Source organism: Lepisma saccharinum, chromosome 15 (assembly GCF_977018435.1).
Source record: "Lepisma saccharinum chromosome 15, izLepSacc3.1, whole genome shotgun sequence".
In the NCBI taxonomy this organism is placed as follows: domain Eukaryota; kingdom Metazoa; phylum Arthropoda; class Insecta; order Zygentoma; family Lepismatidae; genus Lepisma; species Lepisma saccharinum.
This window is the reverse complement of record NC_139243.1, coordinates 13,780,143-13,792,914: the sequence shown is the minus strand read 5'-3', so window position 1 is coordinate 13,792,914 and position 12,772 is coordinate 13,780,143. Positions and strand designations below refer to the sequence as shown.

General features: G+C 37.6%; 2 protein-coding genes across 2 annotated transcripts; both read left to right on the top strand.

Moving 5' to 3' along the window:
* Positions 1–2,583: 2,583 nt before the first annotated feature.
* LOC145999784 (uncharacterized) lies at positions 2,584–3,522 on the top strand. Its single transcript, XM_083137087.1, has one exon. It carries the CDS (start codon positions 2,584–2,586, stop codon positions 3,520–3,522), a length of 939 nt encoding a protein of 312 aa, XP_082993213.1.
* Positions 3,523–3,568: 46 nt separating this feature from the next.
* Positions 3,569–7,182, top strand: LOC145999783 (uncharacterized). Its single transcript, XM_083137086.1, has 2 exons — positions 3,569–4,269; positions 7,143–7,182. Exons 1-2 carry the CDS (start codon positions 3,569–3,571, stop codon positions 7,180–7,182), a joined length of 741 nt encoding a protein of 246 aa, XP_082993212.1.
* Positions 7,183–12,772: the final 5,590 nt, after the last annotated feature.

Here is a 12,772-nt window from a genome sequence, read left to right as displayed (position 1 = left end):
TTGTAAAGCATTTTTCATGATAAAGCATGCCGTCGCGTATCATCATTGCGACAACTAAAAATTCATGACATGTTTCATAGTGAGTGATACTACTGTGTATGTACACACTGAATGACTAAATTTTCTATGTAAGTGAATGTACAGTGTCTTTGGATTTAATAAAGTACAGCCTGTATAGTCCCTATGTGTTTAAACTACATAGTAGTACGTAATTTCCGACCCTCTCAATAATCCGGCACTTCTACGAATCCGGCACCCATATGTAAAAGGAATGGCTGGATTAGCAAGAGTCTAGTGTTGAATGTTAAAATTTGGTTAAAATCCCTATCCAAAATAATCACAATGTATACATGAAATTGCCTGCTACAACAGCTTCCTTCTCTGTTTGGATAAGGAATAGGCATAAGAAATTGTTTGTCTGTTAAAAATCAAGTACCGGTATTATCTTTCAACTACTGGTGGCATGTTTGAAAGCATGGTTGAGATCCCTGCTGGATCTAGAGACGTCCCTCCTGATGTGCAGACAATTGATTCTGATAATGCAGACATCAAGAACCTAAAGCACGTGAGATGGGCTGTATGATAATCATGTGTTTATTTAACTTTGAAATGTCACATCAAGAACACAGCGCTTAGCGTGCATAGCAACATGCATTTGTTTTCTTTATATGCACGCCAGTAAGAACGTTGCGCCAGTCAGGCAAGAGCTCGCGAACAGTGTGGCTGCTGGGATGTTTTATATAAAAGCAGCTCCGGTGTGCATTGCGATATATACCAGAATATTTGTTATTTGTAGTACTCATGGTAGTGAATAAAACATCAAAAACACAAACATATGGTCCTCCGTCGAGCCGCATAGTGATATGAATCAGTGCACAAACATTATCACGCGTACGTACAAGTTGATTGTGCAACGATCATTCAGCAGACTTCAGTGATTATGCAGTTTCATCCAGCAGCGTTGCCACATCGACCACCAGCGACACCCGGAAAGCATCGCTTCACAGAACATCGTAGAGCGCCGCAGAAAACACTTCAGCAACTTGGCAACAAGCAGGCCAGTTGCATGCTCATTGTTTATGTCTGGCTCTTTTTACGTCAATTTCAATTCCTTGTTTTCCTTGTATCCCGTAATAAACATGCACAACAATGGAAGAATTACAAACATTGGTAAAGCAAAGGGGAACTCAAAAGGGACAGATGACAAGAATGCAAACATTTATACGTGCCTTTGACATTGAACATGGTAACGTAGAGGAAATATGCACCCGTTTACAGCACTTAGAAACAATATGGAATAAGATTCAAGACGTGCAGCAAGAGATAGACATCTTGTCTACTGATTCTTGTCAGGAAGAGGTATGGGCGGAAATAGAACAGCTGTATTTTTCGCATAAGTCAACAATGAGAACAATCATTAAAGATCACGAACTCGATAACACAGCAAAGCTGCAAAACAATGTAACGTCGGCTTCGAGTTCACACTTGAAACTTCCAACCGTGCATTTACCTACATTTGAGGGGAATTATAAACATTGGTTGGCGTATGAAGACACGTTTCGTTCGGTTATTCATGACAACAAGGACATTCCGCAAATACAGAAGTTTCAGTATCTGCGCACTTCGCTCAAGGGGGAAGCGTTGCGTCTCATTGAAAATCTTCAGATCAGCAAAGCAAATTACAAGGTTGCATGGGAGTTGTTATTAGAAAGATATTCGAACAAAAGGTTGATTGCAGCTTCGTATATTGATGAGATCCTTCACATTAAACCCGTACATAAAGAAAATGCAACAGAACTCAGGGAATTCGTCAATACAGCGACGAGTAATCTAAATGCGCTTCGAGCGATACAAACAGACGCATCGTTAGAAGACATGATTCTTACGCAACATTTCGTTCCACAAGTAAACGTTGCAACAAGAAAGGCATGGGAATTACAATGCACAGAATCTTCGTTTCCCACTTTTAAAGACTTTTTGTCATTTTTAGAAAAAAGATGCCAAGCGTTAGAATCCATCAAAAGTACGGTCAATTCAACTTCTGATAACAAACAAGCAGGCAAAATATCGTACGTTAATGCAAAGCAAGACAAATTCACAAGAACATACATCACTACATCGTCTCCAACGTGTCCATTTTGTAAACTGTCACATGCTATTTACAAATGTAAAGACGTCATTAATGCAAATTAAGTGCAGAAATATCAATGTTTGCGAGACAACAATATCTGTACTAATTGTTTAAAAACAGGACATTTTTCAAGCGTATGTAAACCAAGCTCATGTAGAAAATGCCGAAAGAACCACAACACCTTATTGCACGTAGATCGCGCAACAGAAGCGTCAAGAAGATCGCAACAATCAGATACTCGTTCTGATAACTCAGAGCCTTCTAACACATGTCAGTACAATCAGAATGAATTTTCTTCACCGCAAGCTTCATATTGCACAATAAAGGGAAAACCTCAGTCACAAGTTTTGCTAGCAACTGTGTTAGTTAAGCTGAAAGATCGAACAGGAAGATGGATAAAATGTAGAGGGTTATTAGACAGTGCCTCTGAATCGAATTTCGTAACTTCAGATATGGTTCAACAACTGGGGCTCGCGAAACAAAGAAGGGTCGTTCCAATAAGAGGAATAAATGGTGTCACATCAGAAACCAGATCAAGTGTTGAAGTATGTTTGCAATCCACAATAAACGATTTTTCTACAACCATAGAATGTGCAGTGTTGCCAACCATCATGGGCAATTTACCAACCGAAAAGGTTCCGTATGAAGAATGGAACATTCCAAAAAATATCGCATTGGCAGATCCTACGTTTGCTATTCCAGGCAAAATACAGTTATTGTTAGGTGCAGATGTTTTCTTTCAAATATTGAAGCCAGAACGTATGACTCACCCAAGGAACTTCCCAGTACTTCAAGATACGCAATTGGGCTTCATTCTATCAGGACGCATCCCACAACAATGTAACTCCAGCACATCGATTACTTCATGTTTCACAATGACAGATGACAGTCTAAATAGGCAGATAAGAGCTTTTTGGGAGCTTGAAGAATTAGGAACATCGGTGACAACAAGAGAAGAAATAGCATGCGAGCAGCACTTTGTAAACCACACCACTCGTGACCATACAGGGCGTTTCACGGTACATTTGCCATTCAAGGAGGCTAAAGAAACATTAGGACAATCATACAACCTAGCTTCAATCAGGTTTCATCAACTTGAAGCGAAATTGCAACGTGAACCAGAATTACATCAAGATTACGTACAATTTATGCATGAATATGAAGAACTTGGACACATGAAACAAGTTGAAGAGGAACGTCACACCTCAGAAGGAGTCAGGTATTACATGCCTCATCACGCTGTATTAAAACCTAGCAATTCTACAACAAGGGTACGTGTTGTATTCAACGGTTCAGCCAAGACAGACAACGGAAAATCATTGAATGATATTCTCATGATTGGACCCACCATTCAACCCGATTTGATGTCCATACATAGTCTTAAGACTTAGAACACATCCAATCGCTTTCACGGCAGACATCGAAAAAATGTATTGAATGATACAAGTGCATCAAGATGATACTCTATTGCAGAGAATCGTATGGAGAGACACGCCAAGTGAAGAAATCAAAATATTTGAATTACAGACTCTCACGTATGGGACAGCACCAGCATCATTTTTAGCAACACGCTGTATGCAGCAGCTAGCACAAGAAGAAAGTTGTAATTATCCTCAAGCGACGAACATTTTAGCAGAGAGCTTTTATGTTGACAATTTAGCTAGTGGATCTCAAAACGTACAACAAGCAGCACAATTTCAAGCCGAACTCATCGAGTTACTAGCTAAAGGAGGCTTTGTATTACGCAAATGGTGTTGTAATAACACTGAGTTATTAAGATCAATTCCACCAGAATACAGAGAAGATAACTTTCCAGTACAATTACATTCGCAAAAGGGAGTAAACACACTAGGAATTTCTTGGAATCCTGTAGAAGACAAATTCATCGTTAGCAGTAAATTTACCTCTAGTTCTACAACACTCAGCATTTCCATTAAGTGTCAAATAACAGGCATTATTTCATCTATTTTTGATCCATTAGGGCTTGTTAGTCCAATAGTCATCAAATACAAAATGTTTCTTCAACGTCTTTGGCAGAAAGAAGTTGAATGGGATCAACAGCTATCACCAGAATTAATTACCGAATGGCAGAAACTGCAAGTGCAACTTCCACTTATCAATGAAATAAACGTCGAAAGGTTTGTACTACAAGAATGTAATGTGACACAAATACAATTGCATGGCTTTTCAGATGCAAGTGAAAAAGCGTATGGCGCGTGCTTATATATTTGTTCCATCAATCAGCAAGGTCAAGTTTCAGTCAAACTTTTTTGTTCAAAGTCACGCGTAGCTCCAATAAAGAAAGTAACATTACCCAGACTAGAACTTTGTGCAGCATTACTTTTAGCAGAACTCTTTCATAAGGCAATGGCAGCATTGCATTTGCAAATTGAAAGCACACATTTATGTACAGATTCTCAAATTGTTCTCTCCTGGATATCAGCCTCACCTGCAAAATGGAAAACGTTTGTAGGAAACAGAGTTTCTAGAATTCAGGATTTAACAGAAATCAGTAATTGGAGACATGTACCTTCAAACTATAATCCAGCTGATTTAATATCAAGAGGTGTTGATGCAAGCATCATGAAACAGTGTCCATTATGGTGGCAAGGACCCGAATGGTTGAAAGAGAATTCAGATTGGTGGCCTCATTCATCAATAAAACTCGAAGATGAAGCACCCGAAATGAGACGAATATCGACATTATCATTGTTCATACAGAGCAAAGAGACTCACATCATTGACAAATTTTCAAAATTGTCTAAATTATTAAGAGTTGTGGCATATTGTCAAAGGTTTATTTACAATCTCAAGAACTCTCATGAGAGACCAGGGTTGCTACGTGACTGGAAAACCTGGAAAACAGGGAAAAGTCAGGGAATTTGGTTGGTCAGGGAAAAGTCAGGGAATAGTCAGGGAATTTTGCATGTTTTCTGGAATTTATGCGCATTTTGGAGTTGCAGGAGAACCAGTTACAAAATGAACGAACGGTTCATTTCCACTTCCGAATTCGGTTCTTCTGATTTCAGTCCCCCCAAAAGATTCAGTTCAGAAACTTGTTCCTCTCGTCATTATGACTTCTAGTCTGTTACGTACAAAATTATGGTTTCTTTGAATTTCAATTCTATATTTATTCACTCTCGGATCTAGGTTCTTGGATCAGTTCATTTTGCGACTCGTTCTTGTGAACCTGTTCAAGACCGGAATTTGGAGAGGCGTGAGAATTTTCCTAAGAGAACAAGCTACTCAAGACAAAACTTACGCACCAGCCATCCTCAGAATTTCTTGCGGAAAAAATGATGCTTTAGCTTTGTGTGTAGTGAGGAAATTTTCTATCTTCAAGAACACACACGTTCGGAACCCGTTCTCTTTTGGTAGCGTGAAGCGGAGCAGGTTGGTGTTCGGACAGTTCATTGGTTTTGGATCTGCAATAAAGCTTGAAGAGCAGAATTTCACGTAACTGGCTGTGGTTGAGGTCACACTGGACTGTTGCGGATGCCGAGTAAAAACAAAAGGACTCACTACTTCGTTCCCCCCGTGAACCCATTTTGTGAATTTGAGTCCTTCGTTTGCGACCCGTTCAGAAGCAACCTGATCAACTAGTTCATTTGCTTGTTGTCATAGTTTTTACATTGCAGAGATGTGTTACACCCGAGAAATTAGTGATTTTATGCAGTATCAGTGACGTCAATATTCAAATATGCACGTGTTTTGTGCATGTAGAATGAATTTATTTTTAAAAAACTGGTGCGAAATAGAGGAATTAAACGTACGCTGGTCACACATTGTTGTTAGGTTAGGACTGTTGGTTTCATGCCGATAGTAATTTTACGTATTGTTTGCGTGTAGAATGAAATTATGCTGAAAAGTGGTGAAAATGAGCCCAAGTTCCTTTTGTTTTATTACGATTTCATCATGCTACATATGCAACTTTTACATGGTTCGATTTCGATCTATGTCTGTTAACACATACAGATTTTTAGCGATTACTTAAGATTTTGTGAATATATGCTTTTGTGGTTAGGTTAGGAATGTCAGGTTTAGTTGTCTTAGAATTAAAATAAAGACCCTGAATGCACTCTACTAAGGTTCCGATTTATTTCTACAGTCATTCCCACTAGTTTACGATACTTACTGTAGCTTGTCAACCGGAGAATACCTTGTCCGTGGGAAGCGTGTATGATTGAGTAAGGTCATTTTGAAGGTTTTTTCTCAACATAAATAACTTTTTTCGAATCCAAATAGTGCTCATGATTTTAAGGAAGGTTCAAATTTCATGTCACAATGATTGCCAAAATTGTATGATAATTAGTCTTCCTGCTAGGAAAATTTGAAAAAAAATCATAAACATTCGGAACTGTTACCTTTTAAAAGACAGATTTTGATGTTTTCCGTAATATAAAATTGGTTCCAGCATGTGGAAAACTCAAATAATGGAGATATTTGATTCCAAAGTATGGCCCACGTATATATATTTTTTTAGGTGTATGGTTGGTCACCGGCCCCATTCAAGTTCTGAATTTCCGTAATATGTAGCCTACTATTTTCAATAAATTAAAAAATATAATCATTAAACTTATTGCATATTTTCTAAAGGTACATGACCTAATTTTCTGTTGTTTCTCATTTGTATTGATGTAGGCTAATTGAGGTTGTATACAGGTTACATTGTAAAGCTTTGATAAATGCCATATTTTTTTATTGATTTTTTTACACCACCTTAATTGTAATGACAGTGAAAATTGGGAAGTACAATAGTTATTTATTTTTATCTGGAAAAATTTTATTTCTGGTCTGGAAAACCTGGAAAAGTCAGGGAATTTCATAATCAAAAAATCGTAGCTACCCTGGAGACTTATTGGTCATCTCAAACCCAATGAAGTGCAACGTGCATTACACACATGTATAAAAATTGCACAACAAGCGTTCTATTCAAAGGAAATCGAAGAACTTAACTCCTACCACGAACTTTCAAATAAAAGTTCTTTGAAAACATTGTGTCCATTGTTAGACAAAGATCAGATGCTAAGAGTTGGAGGACGTCTGGATAACAGTCAATTATCATCATTTCACAGCAAGCATCAGATGATATTACCACCAAAAAGTAACCTTACAAAATTGATTGTCGAAGCAGAGCACAAAAGACTTCTACATGCAGGACCACAGCTATTATTAAGCTCTTTAAGAGACAAATGTTGGATTCCACGTGGCAAACAGGTAGTTAAGAAAATACTACATAATTGCATAATCTGTTTTAAGCTAAAAAGCACAACTTCGTCGCAATTGATGGGACAATTACCTGCAGCTCGCGTTAAACCATCAAGACCATTTACTAATGTGGCTGTAGATTACGCCGGTCCAATACATGTCAAAACAGGAACCGTAAGAAGCAAAACAGTTACCAAATGCTACGTCGCTGTATTCATTTGTTTATAAACAAGAGCGATACATTTAGAAGCAGTTAGCAATCTCCCATCCGAGGCTTTTATTGCTACACTTAGACGTTTCACATCACGAAGAGGAAAGAGTAGTAATATATACAGTGACAATGGAACCAACTTTGTTGGTGCGAACAAAGGGTTACAAGAACTTTTACGACTATTTCAATCAGAAGCATTCAATAAGAAATTACAGGACTACTTATCACTAGAAGGTCTACAATGGCACTTTATGCCACCTGGATCACCACATTCTTCAGGACTCGCTGAGGCAGCAGTTAAATCAATGAAACATCATTTGGTAAGAATAATAGGCAAGTCATCGATAACATTTGAAGAATTGATAACATTATTGTGTCAGATAGAAGCGTGTTTAAATTCAAGACCCATTTCTGTAATTTCACAAGATCCAACCCCACTTACACCTGGTCACTTCCTCATAGGTCATCCTTTATCCTCGTTACCTGAGCCAGACATCTCCGAATTACCAGTCAACAGACTGACAAGATGGCAGAGAATTCACAATTGTGGCATCGTTGGTCGAAAGAATATTTACATGGATTACAACAGAGATCCAAGTGGACTCGTCAGCAGAAGATTCAAGCAGGTATTGTTGTGATACTGAAGGATGAAAGTCTTCCTCCCCTTGTTTGGAATCTCGGCATCATTGAAGCAGTATATCCTGGTAAGGATGGACTTGTTCGAGTCGTCGACGTCAAGACTAAAGGAGGTGTATACAGGAGACCAGTCGTCAAGATTGTACCACTTCCCATCGAAGATGATTTTGAACAATAGTTTAGTGTTTAGTGCAGGTTAGTGTCAATATAACAATTTTTGTTATAAAGTGAACAAGTTTAATCACGTCACAGATAAGTACAGTATAATATTATTTTGGTCTATTGTACGACCAAGGGGGGGCGGGGAGAATGTATGATAATCAGGTGTTTATTTAACTTTGAAATGTCACATGAAGAACACAGCGCTTAACGCACATAGCAACATGCATTTGTTTTCTTTATACGCACACCAGTAAGAGCGTTGCGCCAGTCAGGCGAGAGCTTGTGAACAGTGTGGCTGCTCTGACGTTTTATACAAAAGCAGCTCCGGTGTGCATTGCGATATATACCAGAATATTTGTTATTTGTAGTACTCGTGGTAGTGAATAAAACATCAAAAACACAAACATGGGCACAGTGTCAAAAAATTTCTACTTAGAAATCCATTTAGAAACACTGATGGTAAGATTTCTAAAATTTCAACATAGTTTGCCAAATCAATACTTCCAGCATGCAATACTTCCTTATTGACTTCTGTTTGGTGTGTAATCTCCTCACATGCATAATAACCTTATGCCTGCAGACAAAATATTTGATTCAAATTAAACAATTAATAGATTTCTGTTTCATGTGTGTGTCCCCATATGTACTCTGAAGTTATCTTCACAGGAAAATCTTGTCACAAATTCAGTTTCTCTTTGAGATGAAACATCCCCATATGTCTATTAAAATTATCTTTCCAGCCAAAACAATTGTTACAAATTGAACAATTCAAAGACTTCTCTTTAGCATGAAGCACATAGGTATTTGAATTAAGACATCTTTCATTTCCAAAACCTTTGTTGCAAATTGAACACTTAAAATATTACTCTTGACTGTCAAGCTTCATGTGTAATGTACACGTCCAGACAAAACATAGGAAATTCAACAATGGAAAGTCTTCTCCATAGTGTGAATGCTCACATGCGCATTAAGTTGGCCCTTAGGAGCAAAACTCTTGTTGTAAATTGAACAATTTAAAAGGCTTCCTTTTCAGTGAACATTCATATGTACATTAAGATCTCTCTTGAGGGCAAAATATTTATTGCAAATTGAACAATTGAAAGGCTTCTCTTTAGTGTGAGCCCTCACATGCTCATGAAGCATATCTTTATGGGCAAAATCTTTGCTATAAATTGAACAATTGAAAGGCCTCTCTTTAGTGTGAGCCCTCGAATGCTCATTAAGATAAACTTTACGGTTAAAATATTTATTGCAAATTGAACAATTAAAAGGTTTCTCTTTTGTATGAACCCTCACATGCTCATGAAGCATATCTTTATGGGCAAAATCTTTGCTATAAATTGAACAATTGAAAGGCCTCTCTTTAGTGTGAACCCTCACATGTTGAATAAAAGAATATTTACGGGCAAAACCTTTGTTGCAAATTGAACAATTGAAAGGCTTCTCTATTGAGTGAACATTCATATGTACACTAAGATCTCCTTTACAGGCAAAATATTTATTGCAACCTGAACAATTGAAAGGCTTCTCCTTGGTGTGGACCCTCATATGCACATGAAGGTTTACTTTCCGAATAAAATCTTTGTTGCAAATTGAACAATTGAAAGGCTTCTCTCCAGTGTGAACCCTCACATGCACATTAAGATGAACTTTACGGGCGAAATATTTGTTGCAAATTGAACAATTGAAAGGCTTCTCTACAGTGTGACCACTCATAAGTGTATTATGCTCAGCTTCATGGACAAAAGTTTTCTTGGAATCTGAATAATTAAAAAGTATCTGTGGTTCATGGATTATCAAATCTCCTTTGTCAGAGAAAGTGTTGTTGGAAATAGGGCCTATACATTGCTTTGTCCTGTTATTACGCTTGGAACCACCAACATGTGCCATGTTTTTGGTGCAGGTTCAGCCTGACATTTCTCTTCTCTACTGATGCATTCTGTAATTTCTCTTGGCTGCTCTTGTTCTCTTAAGTTTCTTGCAGACACTGGCAAATGTGGAACTGACCTTGGGACATCTTGTATCTGTTCTTCCACATCGTTTTTGATCAGGTAGCTGAAAAAAATATGATAAAAATATAGTTTCACTTTCTGAGTAAATGATGAGAATGACTGACATGTGGAAATCAATGAAATGAAAGGAGAGTAGAATAGACTGTTGATGGTAACGTACTCATGAAAAGGTAAATACATGTAGATTATTATTTAGAACTTTCAGCAAGAAATGCATACTCGACCAGGACTCTAACCCAGGTCTCTGGCATTCCATGCTATTGCTTGTGACATTGCGATTAATTTACGCTATCTCACATACTAACATATGAACTGGCTTTATGTAGTAAACCAAGTACTCATTCCCACTGTCAGGTGTCTCTGCACCTGACAGCTCCAAGCGTGCCCACCACCTAGCAGCATTTAGAGGAGCCTTTTGCATTGAGGTTATTTCCTCAATTTCCTGCTGCTGCATTTTTGTGTTGCAAGTACGTAGCCATGACCGTGAAGACAAGAACGATTATGTATCTCTGTTAAATAGTACTTTCCTTGGTGACATAACACATGTTATATATATGCCACAAGGACTGTTCATTACTCTCAGACTTAATGTTAATAGTGCTTGTGCATGAAATGAATTGTACTTTTCACATTAATTTATGAATGCTATTTTTGACCCTGATTATCAATGATTTAATAGAGACACGAGTAAAGAACCTTGACAACTAATGTGCACGTAGGAATCTATTTGAGTGAAACGTTATGTGGCGTTATGACTATGCACAAAAGAATTGTGAACTTATTTTTGTGTGAACCACGAAAAATCTAAAAATAGCAAAAAGGTCTCACATGATAACGAAGCATGAACAGAGACTATAAAAATTGTGGATAGACGTCTGGTTACGTAATCAAAGTTCCCCCTTTGTTTAACCCTAATAGCAATATATCGAACAATTTCCAGCAGTAGCATCATATATTTAATCTATTGGAATTTAATAGTAGTAGATAAGTAAGAGTTTCTATGTGCTAAAAAGAATGTGAGAACTATTAAGATTAAAGCAATTTGATGCGCTTGTTTTAACGCATCTGAAACTGGGAGTGGGTTTCTTTTCAAGTTGAAATTGCATGGTGCAGGGCATCAAATGATTATTCGAATGTTTTGTAGTGTATAAATGAACTCGCAGGACGAGTGTAATAATGTTTTGTATGCATCAGAGCGTACGCACGTGAATGTGAAATTTCTATTGTTGTTAAAGCTAAAAATGTAATGCATAGCCTACTATTAATTAGTTAAAAATCATTGTAATTTATAGAAACCAACGATTGAGTTGTTCATAGCTATTGTTGTTCAATGAAAACCCAATTAATAAATAGGTCACGTTGTTAATATTTACGCCTAACTTATTGAATGAACTACCATTTTCGTTTTTATACATTTTTAGAGGTACGTCGGCTGATGGCGATACTAAGGGTACACATTTTCAATTAGTAATCTAGTGCATGATAGTTAATAGGATTAATAATTCCCCAAGTGCATAAGAATTTTGTTTAATGAACATGTACATTTCGGAAGTGTGTGTTGGTCACAAGCATGTGCAATTATTTCTCAGTAATTGACTACACGTAAAATAAAAGACAAATAGACATTAAGAAGGGGGTGCATATATAATTGGTTGGAAGAAATTCTAATAAGATTGCAATTTAAATATAACGGGCGCTTTGTGCATGTCCATTCGGTCCCCATTTGTAGGGCTTGCTTCATTCTTGTTGGCGCGAATAAGACTCGTACACTCCTAGCTATTATGTTCGGCAAAAATGAGGCAAATTTGTATGTTGTGCATGCTTGTCTAGGTTCTTAGTAAATATCTTGTTGAATTTTGACATCTTTCTCCGAACTACAAGGTTTCCAATTATTCATTGGAGTGTTCAACATAGGGAACACTAGCCAAGCATCACATGCTCTATCTCTGAGCTACCGAGTTGGCCTGGGTTCGCCTACCATTTAGTCAAAAAAATATTTATATTTTTGCTGAAATTTTCATTAGGGTGGCCATAAAGCTTTATGCATATCAATAGATTGACAATATGTTGTCATTCCCTCTCACATTTACATTCACTCATTTTTCTTTTTCTTCTTCTTTCTGTTGTAGGGTAAACAAGAGTTACTACATCCATATCTGCTTGTGACCAGATATGCCCATTTGACTAAGGGATGCCACTGCACAGTGTCACAGCTCAAGGTCAACCTCCAGCCTTACCTGGCCTCAACCTCTGAACTCCATTTTGGCCTCGTCCTCATTCCCAGTGCTCAAGGTCGACCTCTAGTCTTACATGACCTCACACTCATAAGTCTCTTGAAGGCTGGGAACCAGTCTGGGGTTTGAACATTTGTAAGAGTAATTCATTCACAGTAGTCAGAATTGGGGGATGCCT